Below are 13,999 nucleotides of genomic sequence, written 5' to 3'. Positions count from 1 at the left end.
CTGTTACCCCTCCATTGAGCCCAATAACTCGTGTTTGACTCAATCATCCTTCAGAGAGGCAGCCAGCCTTGCTCTGCAGATAACAAGCAGCAGAGGAGCCACCACGGCTTTTGGCAGTTTGTTCCAATGCTTAATCATTTTTTCTATTAAAAATATGAGCCTCATTTCTAATTTGAATGTGGCTATGCTCAGCTTCCAGTCATTGGCTCTAGTTATGGCTCTGCTTGCTAGTTTAGTACCTGGTGTCTTCTCCGCTTGGAGGCAATTACCAGCCAGAGTCAGGGCATCCTTCCAGCTCCTTTTGAAGCCACCAAGCAGACTATTTTAAGTCTTCTTCCTTACAGCAGCTCCCCCTGCATCCTTTGCATCCTTCTGCACTTTCCCTGCTTTTCTGAGGTCCTCCTCCAATTACTCACTATAGAATAGTTCAGTTAGAAGGGACCTTCACATATGAGCTAGTGCAACTGCAACAGACAGCTATGATGCCCCAGATCTAATCTGCAAAGAAGTAAAACTGCCACCTTCTGACACACATGCAGTGTTTGGTGGGGCTGGCTCTGCCTTGGCTCTGCATGCAGCCCCAGACTGCTCTGTCCCAATTCAGTCTCATGGTTTGTGCCATCTCTATCCTGGAACCCTTGCGTAAGAGGTATCTCTTCAATTCTCCTTGTTTTTTTTTCCATCACAATTAAGCCCTTGGATTCCATTTGCCCCTGACTTTTATCCCCGAATCCCAGGCACTAGAGATGGGGAAGTAAGGGAAGAGAATACAGTAAAGTTACACCCGCACAAACCATAAATCACAGCAGCTGATGGGCTTAATGCTAGTGAAGAAGCCCACCACCCTTTTTCTAAGCAGAACTCTGCACAGATGAACATAGCAGTCAGTGGCAGCCCTGAAGAGACTGCAGCACTGCTCACAAGGACAAAAATCACACTCACAAATACGACCTTTTCAGACAGAAAAAAGTCTGTATTGTTTCCTCTACCTGGAGGTGATTAGGCTGTTGCTGGTGTGCAAGAGAGTCAAGTTTGGTTTGCAAATTAGAACAGCACAGAGGTGTATGGGACTCACCACCTCCCTTCATATGCTCTTCTCTAGGAAGAGTGCAAGGATCTGACAATGGGACCTTATTCACCATTTTTGTCCAATGCAGTAGGTGAGCTGGGGTTATAGAAAACCCCTCTTTGTGCATCCATCTCCCTGCTGCAAACTAGCAAAAATGACATGAAGGAACTCACTCCACTCCAGTGCTTCTTACCCCAGCTGCAAATTCCTTTTCTGCTTGCACATACTGCATTATTGCTATTATTATTATTTGCAAAAAAAAAAGCAGTGATGGTGCAGGGCGATGAGCAGACCCCCACGACACATACCCTGCTTCAGAGTGCTCTGTGTGCTGCAGGTGCTCTCCTTGGGCTGCGGAGCCCCACATGGGGCTCTGCTCTGAAGCAAAGCTGGAGGAAACTCCACACACCTGTGCCCAGGCTGTTTATGTTGGAGCCCGTGCAGGCTGGAGCTGCAGATGATTTGGAGACCTGCCTCTGTGCAAGAGCAGCAGACCAGCAGCTGTGCTGAGAGCCCTGGTGGGCTCCTTCCTGCAGGGAGCCTGGCCAAACTGAACACCACCCACGCACTTGATAGCACCAGGAAAAGAGTCCAGCCCCTCTACTTGAGACCCTCATGCCACTGAACAACCCAGTGCACAAAGGGCTTCTGCAGATGTGCTAGTCCCGGCACTGTGCAAATCATCCCATGCAAACATGGTGCCTTCCTGCACTGCTGCAGGAACCCCCAGGGACCTCGAGGGTAGAGAGGGGCTCCTGCTTGGATTGGAGTGATTGGGAATTTCTGCAAAGAGCAGAAGGGGAGCAAAAGTAAAGCTCAGCTCCAAACCCCCAAGATGAGCAAAGAGAGAAGATCTGCATTCCACTGTGTGGAAGCAAGGGAGAAAGAGAAGGAAGAAGTTAAAGGAAGAAGCCTCTGCAGAAAGCAAAGGTACCTGGATGGAGAGCTGGGGAAGTGAGGGATGGTGGGGTGAGCGGTTGTGTTAAGGAAAATACAAGGCGTGGTGATTCTGGGTACAGCCAGCAGCATCTCTCTCCTCTCCCTGAACACCTGAGCACAGCCACGCAAGAAATCAAACATCCCCCATGGATGCTGCTCATGCTATCCCCTGTATCTCTGGCCTAGGACAAGTGTCCCCTTGGCACCCAAGAGGCTGTTGAAACCAGTAGCCAGTGAGCCAGCAAGAGGGGCAAACATCACTGTGGTATTCACAGGCTGTGCATGGCTCCCGTGGGTGCAGAGGACATCATTCTGGAGTGAAAATAAGCAGTCGTCATCACAGGGACAGTATCATAAACCATTTTAATATGGCATTTTGCTCCCCCCTCCGTACTGTCCCAACTCGAGCAAACACAGTCTTGTTTAGTTGGCAGCGAATGATAAAGACCCCCAGGGAGCAGGGGAGGGGGAGAAAAGGGACATCTGTTTAGAGCATTTCTAATGCGCGGCTCTCCCAGGCTATTTCTATCTCTTCTTGTCAAAATTTATCAACTGCGTAATTGTTTAAACAGCATTAAAGTGCTTGGAGCAAGAGCAACTGGAAATTGTCCTGCGGTTGCCTCTGGTACCAATGCTGACAGCTCGGGAGGGGACAGGGAGTGAAGGGATCCATCGGGCATGGGAACCCTCTGACTCCTTTTCCGGGGACGGGGGGTGGGGGGAAACACCACCCTGTCCTGCAAACAGTAGGAAAATAATCTTGCATCACTCCCTGCTCTACTTTCCAGACCCTCTTCCCCTCCTCTCCTCCCCTCCCTGACCACGCAGACCTGCTGTTAGCACACATTTAGTTCTTTTAAATTATTCACAGCAGGAGCACCGGCTCGGGAAACCATCCCTAATGACAATGTCTTTCACGTTGAAGTACATCGGGTGCTGGAACCTCACTGCTGCCCGGGTGCCATCACTGGGGATAGAGGGATGGAGAAGCAACGAGAGATTGGAAAAATAGGGATTTATTATCACATTCCCTCCTTCAGAATCTGTTCATACTACTGTGGTCATCCCTCCTCCTGACAAGCTCTGGGGGATCTCCAGCACGGGGTCTTAGCACCACGGCTCCCTGCAGACATGTCCTACAGCTCAGAGACAGGCAGTGGCCGCATCCCCATCCTTCCCCTCCATCACCTCCCGGACGAGGACCCACCGCGGGCAGGCAGCAGGAAGCTCACACTAAATATTTTGACAAGGGGCACTTAGGAGAGGCCAAGATGAAATCCTTCCTGGTGTAAGCAGAGCCCAGTGCCGCCAGCGCGTGTCCCCCAGCACGCACAGCCCCAGCCCGCAGCTGCTGTCCCCTGGCCAAAGAGAAAGAGGCTCCGTCCCTCCGGCACCGCACATCCCTCATTCCTGGCGCTGTGGAACCCGGGCTTTGGGAAGCTGTTTAGACTGGACTCGGGCTTTGCTAATTACCAGGCTGTTTTTGTCATGTTAATAAGGAATAAACAAACCTCAGAAGAGAGGAGGAGGTTGTAACATGGGACACTGGCATGGCACAGTCCCCAGAACCCAGCTGTGCCGTATGGGGATGGTGCCTCAAAGCTCTTCTTCCTCTTCTCCTCTTACTCCATCCCAGGGAAAAGGGTGGCTGGGAGGGAAAAGCAGCCAGGGATCAGATGGCAGCAAGCAGAGGATGGGCAGCAGAACATCCATAATTGAAATGGCCCAGTGATAGGAGCTCCCAGGAGAAGCGGTGGCTTCTCTGTGACCTTGTGCCATGGGATGTTCCTGCATGACTCAGGCTCAGGGTGCAGCCCTCCATCAACACCAAGCTGCCATGAGCTCATGGGTCCCTACGGTCAAGCATGGGGCCAGGTCCCTCTGGGTCGTGGGGATCCAGGACCCTGCATGTGCCGACCTCCTCCCTGCTCTGGGGCAGACCTACAGGCGCTGCGAGTCCATGCTGCAGCACCTAATAAATGCCACGTGCCGCTGAGCCCCTCCGCCCCCAGCTCCCATGAGTGCAGGGGGGCCGCCAGGGTGGGAGAGGGGATATTTTTATTGTTTCTGACACCGGCTGCCCCAGATTATCATATTTTATGCGGCGAGCCAAGGAAGCATCACTCTGCTATGCTGCAGCTGGGCAGGCTGCCGAGCACGGCGCAGGGAAGGATGGGAGAAGGCAGTGGTGTGCGGGTGCGTGCAATGCATGGGTGTGAGCATGCAAATGTATATGAGTGTGCACACTGGGCCTGCGGGCAGAGCTTCATCCATCCTCTCCCATGTGGCCGGCAGAGAGATCGCCTGCTGCCACTGAAAGTGTTTTGTTTTTCTAGCCCAGCTCCTAATCCAATTAGCACTAATTGCATTTGAGAGCGTGGTTGGGCTTTTTGTTGGGGTATTTTTTGGCCTGCTGCTTAAAAAGCTGGGATGATGACTTGAATATCATAACCAACTCGCCTTTGGGCCAAGATCCAAAATCAGGGCACAGGCAGCAAAGTTCCTCCATTGAATTTTCCCAGCCACAAGCAAACAGCAAAGCTGGGCATGCGGACAGCCTACATGGCCCATGAAATGAAGCTGCACTTCTACAAATGAGGCACTCCTGCAATCTGATCAGCCCCATGTGCTATCATGGAATCTTAGAATCAGAGGATGGCTTGGCTTGAAAGGGACCTTAATGTCCTCCCAACCCTAACCCCTGCTGTGGGCTGGTTGTCCCCCACCAGATTAGGCTGCCCAGGGCCCCATTGAGGGCTTGAACGCTTCCAGGGATGTGGCAATAGCCCTTTGCCCACCTGTGCATCCCCCAGTGCAACAGACTCTTAAGGAAAAGCACACAGGCATAAAGCTGACAGATTCTGGGTGCATCTCCTGGTGCTGGAACATCAGTAGCCACGTGCTTTGACTTATCAGTGCAATCCTCAGTGCAGTTTTGCACCAGGTCAACACATTTCTGCCTGGGTCCAGCCAACTGAGTGCTGCTCTCAAGGGGCAGAAGGGATGTGGGTGCCCAGTTTGGAAGGAGAGAAGGACAGAGTGCTGGTGCTGCCAGCTGGCCCTGGTGCCCGGCAGCAGCCACTGCCATGTTTAACTTGCTGCTCTTGAAATAGCCTCAAGTTTACATGGCCACGGGAAAGGATTGGCTAAACTCATGGGGGAAAAATCCATCAAAAAGGCTTTTAGAAAAAAACAATCCCTATATCACAGATCACTGGACACAAGAAGGAAAATATTTGCACACACAGACCCTACACCAGCGGGAGCACCAGACTAACCCCATGCACATTCACACGGGTGGCTGAGGGCGTGGGTGCACAGTCAGTGCAATTTTTCACATCAAATCAAGCCCCAAAGGAGGCTGGGCAGAGAGCCACCTCATGGAGTCAGTGCCCATGGTGGAATGCTCACACCTGCCTGCTGCTCCATCCTGAGCTGGGGAACCAGAGAGGAATGTGTCACATTGTGAGGTTGTTACCTCCTTTGTTTCTTCATTTTGGATGGGTGAAAAGGAAGAAAAAAAAAGAAACGTTACACACACACACACAAAAAAAAGAAGCATACTGCAGTCCAATCCTCCAGTCGCAGCTGGAGCCCAGCTGGGAGGAAAGGGACTTCTAAGGCAGAGAGAAGGGAGGCTCTGATTATTTATTAGTGGCCGATGTTTGATCGCTCGCTAATCAGTCCAGAGAACACACTCGAGCTCTCTCAGCCTCCCTGCTCACATGTGGTTCCTGTTGCTTTGCCCTGTCCCTCCCCCTCCTCCCCCCCCCCCCTCTGGTTTTGCTTTGTTTGTTTTTCTGTTAATTTGGTTGTTTTTCCATGTCGTTTTCTGTCAAACCGCATGTTTTTTCCCTTTCTCTTGCCAGCCACTGCAGTGACAGACACGGGAGGAAGGAAGCCAGCCTGGAGCCTGCCCACCTCCCATTGCTGCGGGCAGGATCTGGATGAGCACGTGGCCTCACATCCCCACCCCAGAGCCAACATCCCAACTTGCATCCCTGCCATAGGGAATTCGTGAGTGATGGAGCAAGCAGAGCTCTCCAGCATCCTAGGGCAGAGGGGCAGGAGGAGTGCAAATGCCATCAGGGCACAGAGACAAGCAGGTTAGATGGGAGTGGAAGGATGGACGCCCGCCCGGCTGCTGCCTCCCTCCCCATCCTGCACACAAGGCCTCCTCGCTCCCATGTGCGCTCTCCGGCTTCTGGCAGCCTCTCCACCGTGCGTTTCCACTCCTCTCTGGCCCATTAGCAGTATTTTTATAACATTCTGTAATGCACGGAGCCGTGTGCCAAACCTCAAGAGCGCATTATTTCCCAATGTCTTTGTTACATCCATCCATGGGCCCTCAGGCCGCGTGTTTCCAAATGCTGCAGCTCACGGGGGTAGCTGGGAGCCCAGTACCCAGAGCACTGCAAAGCCCATGTCTCCACTGCCCACTGCTTCCAGCCCATGCTTAGAACCCACCACACTCCAGGCAATGGGGAAGACTATTGGAGATTGCCCTCCTATGGCTCACCCCATGCTCAGTTGCCGCCACTTGATGAAAGGCTGAAAGTCTACATGTTGTGGCCCAAAGCCCTCTAGAAGAAGCTGTCCCAGAGAAGTGCCACTGTCCCCCTAGGTGCTGTGTGCCTAGTGCATGGACTCCCATGTATAAACATGGCTGTTGCTCCTTCCTGCTCTCCCAAGTGGGCTGTCCATGTCTCGGTCACCACATCTCTGGACACATGCTGCTCTCACTGCCTGTGTGCCAGCATCCCTGTGTCTGCAACTATGGGACAGCCAGGCTACCCCAAAACATCTGCATTCTGATGGGTGCTGCAGAGCTCCCGGCCACATTCCCCAAGAGCTGGACCTAGATATCAAATCCCACCCTTAGGACTAGACTGTGAAAGCACATCAGTGAGCCACCTTCATGTGCTTTGTGTCTTTTGTCCCACTTGCATTCTGGCCCTTCCAGCATGAAGCTCTCATCCCAGAAGCCCCGGGGTCACCCCACAGCCATGTCCCACCCGCGCTCCCTCCTCCTCCTGGTCCAGAGCCACTATGGAAAACATCACAGCACAGTCCGAAGGCTAATGCTGCAGTTCCCCCAGCCCTCCCAGCAGCTCCCCTTTCAGCACAATCTGATCCCCTTTAGCCATTTCCTAAGCCATGTTCCAATTCCCATACTAATCCACATTTTCTCTGGTTTAACTCATAATTTCCCATGTGGCATCATAACAAAATACTTCACTGAAGTCAAGACAGATTACATCGGACGCATTTCTGGGCCTAGGAAATCAGTTCCCTTATCAAAGAGAGCTATCAGGTTAATCTGCCGTGATATATTGTTGGCAAGCCTCCACTTTATTTTCTCCCATTTTCCATTTGCCTCCATATCTTTAATTGTGCTTTCTCCTGAGTGCACCCTGTGATGCCGTGGTCAGGATTTTTACTTTTCCCAAGACATGCTGCCTTTCCCTGCGTTCCCACTGGGTACCACCAATGACAGCCTCAGTCACTAATGAACCTGGCTAATGACCACCTTCAGGTTTTCTCCTCCCCTTTTTCCCCAGCCATCACTCAGGACCATGTTCTACCTCTGTTACCTCTAAGCTCCCCACCGGCCTGCCTGCACAGCTCATTTCTCTCCTTGTTCTCTCTTTATTCATATAGCTAGCACTGCTTTAATTTTGCTGCTCTGCCCTGTTAAAGACATGAAAATGCAGCCACAGGCCTGTTTTCACTTAACTTCCCATCCAATTTAAACGAGTCCAAGATCCTACAAATCACAGGTTCTCCTCTGTGGTCCTTGCAGGCACTCACTCCGCATGCCCAGCTGAACACAGCAAACATCCCGATTATTAGCTACCATGGGAATGCTGCAAAACACAACTATCTCCTCCAAGGATGCTCCCAAACCTGCTCCCTGCACACCTTGGGGTACCAACCGGCTCTGGAGAGAGCAGGAAAGGGGAGCAGGCAGAGGCCAGAAGCAGCAGAGGTGCTGGGAAAAGAAACTTCAGAGAGAACATTAAATTAAATCCAGGCAATTAAATTAATTACCACTAAAAGGGTCTCATCTGATTAGGTTCCTTGCATACTTAATTGCATTAAGAACACCGGGCACTCATTTATTTATTGCTCGTGGCCCCTGTGGTGTCTGAGAGTGCCCTTCAGCTGCCCAGTGCCCAGCAGGGCCAGGAGCGGGCAGTGGACAGGAACGCACTGTAATTGAAAACAGTGGGATTTCAGCTGTAATGCTGTGCAGTTCCCATGGGTCCCAGAGCAGACTGACAGGGCTTACTATTAGCGAGGTGCTGAGCAGAGGTAAGAGGCATCACAGGGTCTTAGCGATGCCACAGCTGCAGAGGAGATGTTTGGAGACAACATTCCCCTCGTTAGCTCTAGATTTGGGTTACAGCCCCTGCTTGGAGTACCAGGTGTTGGTGACACCCTGACCACCTAGACCACCACCTCAGCCCAGTAACATGGCCAAGAGGTCTCTGGCCACATACCTGTCTGCTGCATGCTATCCACTGCCATCCTCTTTGCTTCCATTTGCCCACTTGCTTGCTTCTCTCCTTGACATACAGCTTCTTCTAGCAACCCTGTACTGTGTGCCAACATCCCTCCCATTAGACAACAGCACCACAAGTTCAACACCATACCACATTCCCAAAACTTGGAACTACTCCTGCAGAGGGCCCTTTTTGCCCAATTTGCAGGGCTTATCCATGACATGGGTAACCCTTCTGCCTGGCCCACGGTCCATGGTAGAGATGAACCTGCAGGGTGCTGAAGGTGAGACAACAAGCAGAGAAACACTTTGCCCCATCTCCCACATGTGGGAATGGCCACCTACAAAGCACATATTTGGTGTCTTACAACTGGTACTTCTCAGCATCTTCTGCAGCAGCCCCTACCCCATCACCAGACACGCCAAATACTGCCCCAGCCCTCATCTGCAAGTGTGAAAATCACAGTTGCTATCAGCTGTACAAACATTGCAGCCCGCAAAACACACAGCTGCTATCAGCTATCAGCATGGTGTGAAATATAGCACACTTCTTATCTCCCACAGAGAGAGCTGTGAATCAGTGCATTTCTCACTTAAGATATGCAAAATCCTGTGAAACATGCAGCTGTTCCCCACCACGGCCATCTACAGAGCCTTTCCACCTTCAGACAATGCCCATTCTGCTGTACCACGGCACTGGGCTGGCTGGTGGAGCAGCATTACTCCCTAAATTATTTTGTGGGCATCATTACCAGCTTTGACTCAAAGTCTGGCACAGGAAAGGCTGATTCCAGCATCCTGCTATTAGGATTCATACATTGCTGGTAGGTTGTGCTGCAGGGTGCAGCAGAAAACCATACATATGGACAGTATTGGGACTGGTGTGAATGGAGGGTGCAGTGAGGGGTCAGTGTAGGAGCCAAAGGTGTGGTTGTGTCCCCTGTTCCCCACAACATCACACAGCAGGGTGCTCACCTCCCACCCTAAGGTAGGTCTGGTACTTGAGGTGCCAGGAGGAGCCCTCATAGCAGGAGTACTGGCCACTCTGTGTCAGGTCCACGTTCTTCAGGATCAGGTAGGACCCACTCAGGTGGGATTGATCGATGTCTGTGCCATTGGCCGTCCAGGTCACAGCTGCATCCCAGTCCATGGAGCCACACTTCATGGTCACATCGGCACCTACCCGCTCATACTGGATGTGGCTGTCTGTAGAGGAGAAAAGCAGGTGAGATCAGAGCCTGTGAGCTACATTGGAAACAAGATCTTACATTGAACAGAAAGAATGGGAAGGACTGGAGCATGGGCTGACATGATTGCCAGGGAAGTTCACATTCTCCCTCTGGTCCAGATAATAGTTTATTTTGACCTTAGACCAGAGTACTGGAGCAGATCAGCTGGCAAGGATCAGTGAACTGGGACTCATGGATCACGTCTATCTCACAGAATCAGAGAACTGTTAAAGTTGGGAAAGATCTCTACAATCACTTAGTTCAACTACCCCATTACCACCATGCCCACTAACCACGACCCTCAGTGACACACCTCCACAGTTCTTTGACTGTGACTCCATCACCTCCCAGGACAGCCTGCTGCAACTCATCACAAGTCCTTTGAGAAGAAATTTTCCTAATATGCAACCTGAATCTCACTTGGCACAATTACCTGGGAGAAGAGGCTGATCCCACCTTGCCACAGCCTCCTTTCAGGGACCTGCAGAGAGTGGTAAGTTCTCCCCTGAGCCTCCTCTTCTCCAGACTGAACAATATCAGCTCCCTCAGCTGTTCCTCATAACACCTCTGCTTCAAATCCTTCTCCCCTTCTCTGGACACGCTCCAGGGCCTCAAAGTCTTTCTTATACTAGGGGCCCAAAACAAAACACAATACTCGAGATGCAGCCTCATCAGTGCTGAGGATTGTAGGATGCTTTCCTCCCACCTTTACCTCGGAGAGGGCACAATAGGGCCATCTGTATGGCTCACCGTCCAAATGCCCCAGAACACATCCAGTTTTTTGTGTCAACAAGTCACTGCCATTCCTGCACCCTCATGCCTCATTGCAAGATGCAAACCAGATGCATGCACCAGTAATTCCCAGAGAAGAGAGGCAACAGAGCCCCAAGACTTGTCATGAGCAAACTTTGAGTTTTCACTAGCAGAAGTGGGAAGTAGGCAGCTGCCTTCAATTCCCTGCCTAGCAAATGAGGTGGGAGGATTGCAGCTTACCTGAGCCATGCCTTGGAAAGGGGCAGCTGCTTGGCACATGCTATGCTGTTTATCTCCCTGCCTTTTTTTTCCTCTCTCTCTCTCTCTCTCTCTCTACAATAACACGATGCCTTGCTGAGCTGTTTGATTTAGCATCTCATGAGTGTAGCAACACAGCTCATTGGGCACCAGCTGCCTAATTGAATTTTCTCAGGTTTCTGGACAGGAGTTCGAGCCGACATTCATTAATGATGCTTGGCAATTGAATCTTTCCTGTGCTGCTACATGGGCTGTTCTCTGAGCTGTATGTGGCAAGGATGAAAACATTTTTGTGAATGTATGATGTGGGGTGAAGCAGGACGGGGATTGAGCTGGGTGTGAGCATCTCATTCCATGTTTCAACAGCCTCTTCAGGTCTCAAAATACTCCTGGGTTTCCAAATCACTTTTGACAAGGTGCCCCACTCAGGCTCCCAGGGAAACTGAGCATCCCTGAACTCAGGGAGAGTCCTTGCAAGGATTTATAGCAGCTAAAGGTCAGGAGACCAAAGGTGAGAAGAGGCGGTCAGGCTTGGCCGCGGAAGACGTCACCGGTGAGGTTTGACAGAGCTCAGAGCTGGACCTGAGCTACCCAGCTCATTCATAACTCATGGGCCAAGGCAGTGCGAGCAGACAGCTGAGGCTGTCAGGGCAGCAACGTTAAAGCAGGGGGCAAAAGCATCCCAAAGGGCATCACAGTATGCGTTGTGTTGTGCACAAGGAAGCAGCTCCCCCTGCACAGTCATGGCTCCAAATTAGCTGCAACCTCCATGGAAACGTATCTTGGAGTGATCACGTTCCTGACAACATCAGCTCAGTGGCAATCAAAGACGCAAATGCAATGTTAAGAATTATTAAGAATGGGATTGAGAATGGGAAGTTGTGTACCCTAGAAGCAGCGCACAAATCTGAGCCTGTGCCATTAAGACGAAAATGGAGCAGAGGAAGGAAATGTGAGAGAACAAAGGCTGAAATCAGCCTCTGTGTAAGGGATGGCTTGACAGACTCAATCTCTTCATCCCTGCAATGAGGCACTGGTTGGAGGCGTGATGGACACCTGAGCAACGCTGAATGACACGAAGAGGATGAATAGAGAAGGACCGCTGGCTCTTTCTCCTAATAAAATAATTAAGGGGAAGCAAATGAAAGTAAGGAAAAGAAAGTGCCTTTTTGTTTATTTATTTATTTATTTTCACACAATGTGTGATTAAATTAGAGAAAGCCACATCCATCGGTTGCTATGAATGTCAAAATCGAGGGGAAAACAGTGTTTACATGAATCCATAGCACAGGACTCCACCCATGGTGGAGATGCACCAGTGAGGCTGACAGTAGCCAACAGTGGGGAGGGATGGGAGAAGCACTCCAACACTTGTCCTACTCCTTTCTTTCCAGACATCAGCTCCCGTGTCCTACTGGCAGGTGGAACAGGGGCTACATAGACCTGTAGTTTGTTCTGAGCATGTTAAAAAAGCCTACTGATAGAAAGAAGGAAGAGCTTCCCAGCCGAGGAGACTGTGAGAGGAGAAATAGCTGGAATGGGCACAGATAAATGGGCTGATAGGCAGAAGCGTGGAAGGAGATGGATGGGTGGGCAGATGAACGAGCGTGTGCTTGCAGACAGATGGATAGCTGGCTGGATGGGCACAGCTGGGATGGAGGGAAGCACATGAAGAAGAAATGATGGATGACCGTGCAAGCGGATGGATGGATGAGTGTATCTGGGGATGCAGAGAGGTAAGAGGACGAAGCACTGAGCATACAAACATCAGGCTGGGTGGCTGCGTGTGTGGATGGAGGGATGAATGGACAGATGGGTGGGTGAATGCTTGGGTGGGCGGTTGGAAGGAGGGAGAAAAAGATCAATGAATGGCAGTGGGTGTGGGTGCATGGCTGGCTGTTCAAATGGCTGGGCAGATGGATGGATGGACAGATGACTAGGCAGATGGGCAGATGGATACAGATCACAGACCTTCAGTATGAGTCCCAGCATCTTACTCAGGTTCTCCTCTATTATTTTCTTTCGCACAAAGTAAAGACATTTTACTTTCCCCTTTCTTGCTGTCTCTCAAAAGGCCATTATTCCTCCTGTCCTCACACCCAGAGATCTGCTGGGCAGAGACAGATGCTGAGAGACGCAGCATCACCCACCAGCCCTGCAGGAAGGAAAGCTCATTGCAGCAATGGGCCAACAAAGCTGCTTAACTTGTGCCTAGGAGGAATGAATGGGCCAGAGTAAAGCTCTGAGGGTCCCAGCCCTACTTCTTGGGTCTGTGTATGAGGATTTGTCTGTAGATGGGAATGTCAGAACTAGGCTGGGAAGGGGGGTAAAAGCAACTTGAATTATTTCCTATTTGTCCTTAAACACAGCATAAACATGCTGGCATGCATTCAGAAAGGGTGAGGGAGCCTTTCCTGGAAGACAGGTCTTGGAAAGCTACACTCCTTCCCAGGGCAATGATTTAAGGCTCCTGACGAAGAAGAAACCCAAAGCACAGTAACAGAGCAGGCAGTTCTCTCAGACAGGTTTACAGAGTCGCTCACTGGAGCGGATCCAGGTCCCCAGATCCCTCCTGTCCCAGCACATCCAGCCACATCACCATGTGAACATGTGACACCCTGATGTCAGGTATCACCTCCTTTTGCCTGTCCTGTGCTACAGACATCAGTACTGCTTTTGAACAAGAACACTGAGGGCAACCAGAGCCTTTCCACAGAGACTCCAACTCCCCGCAGGCTGGGTATGGGCAGGATCCCACCTGAGGGATCCAAAGCATTTTTGGGGACAGACACAAGTGTTCTGCACCCACTGCACTCTTCTCCTCTGCATGGACCTTGGCTCTGCCCCTGCGGATGAGGAAACTGAGGCAGTGAGAAAAGGTTACATCCCCATATCCCCACTAAGATGTGGAGAGCTTCTTCAGCAGAATGGAGAAGCACATTTGTGCCTCAGGACAGAGGTATCAATCCTAAGGTGTCTATCACTCCAGTAGCCTACGTACCTCCCACCCAGAGCTGTGTGCAAGCCATGAGTAATAATCCGAGTGGATAATTAGATCTCTGTGTATGTATTCATAAATTATACATTTAATATTTACAAGGTGCTGGGGGTATGCTGAGAGCTTTCTGAGTAGATGAAGCAGCAAAGCCTCACACTTTGCAACTTCCATTTGTAAATGAGACCAGTAAAGCAATGGGATCAGTGGGATGTCTCTGGCTTCCACTGGCCTTGGGGTGTGCAGTAGCA

At 51.0% G+C, this 13,999-nt stretch overlaps 1 protein-coding gene across 4 annotated transcripts in view; it reads right to left on the bottom strand.

The window, feature by feature from the left end:
• CNTFR (ciliary neurotrophic factor receptor) overlaps positions 1–13,999 on the bottom strand; it is a 172,290-nt gene that overhangs the window by 38,064 nt on the left and 120,227 nt on the right. For all 4 annotated transcript variants that reach the window (XM_072360370.1, XM_072360371.1, XM_072360373.1 and 1 more), the window contains exon 4: positions 9,489–9,719. In XM_072360370.1, the coding sequence (XP_072216471.1) occupies positions 9,489–9,719 (231 nt within the window). The remainder of the gene's footprint in view (positions 1–9,488; positions 9,720–13,999) is intronic.

Source organism: Excalfactoria chinensis, chromosome Z (genome assembly GCF_039878825.1).
Source record: "Excalfactoria chinensis isolate bCotChi1 chromosome Z, bCotChi1.hap2, whole genome shotgun sequence".
NCBI classification, from domain to species: Eukaryota; Metazoa; Chordata; class Aves; order Galliformes; family Phasianidae; genus Excalfactoria; species Excalfactoria chinensis.
This window is presented reverse-complemented; position numbering and strand designations above follow the sequence as displayed.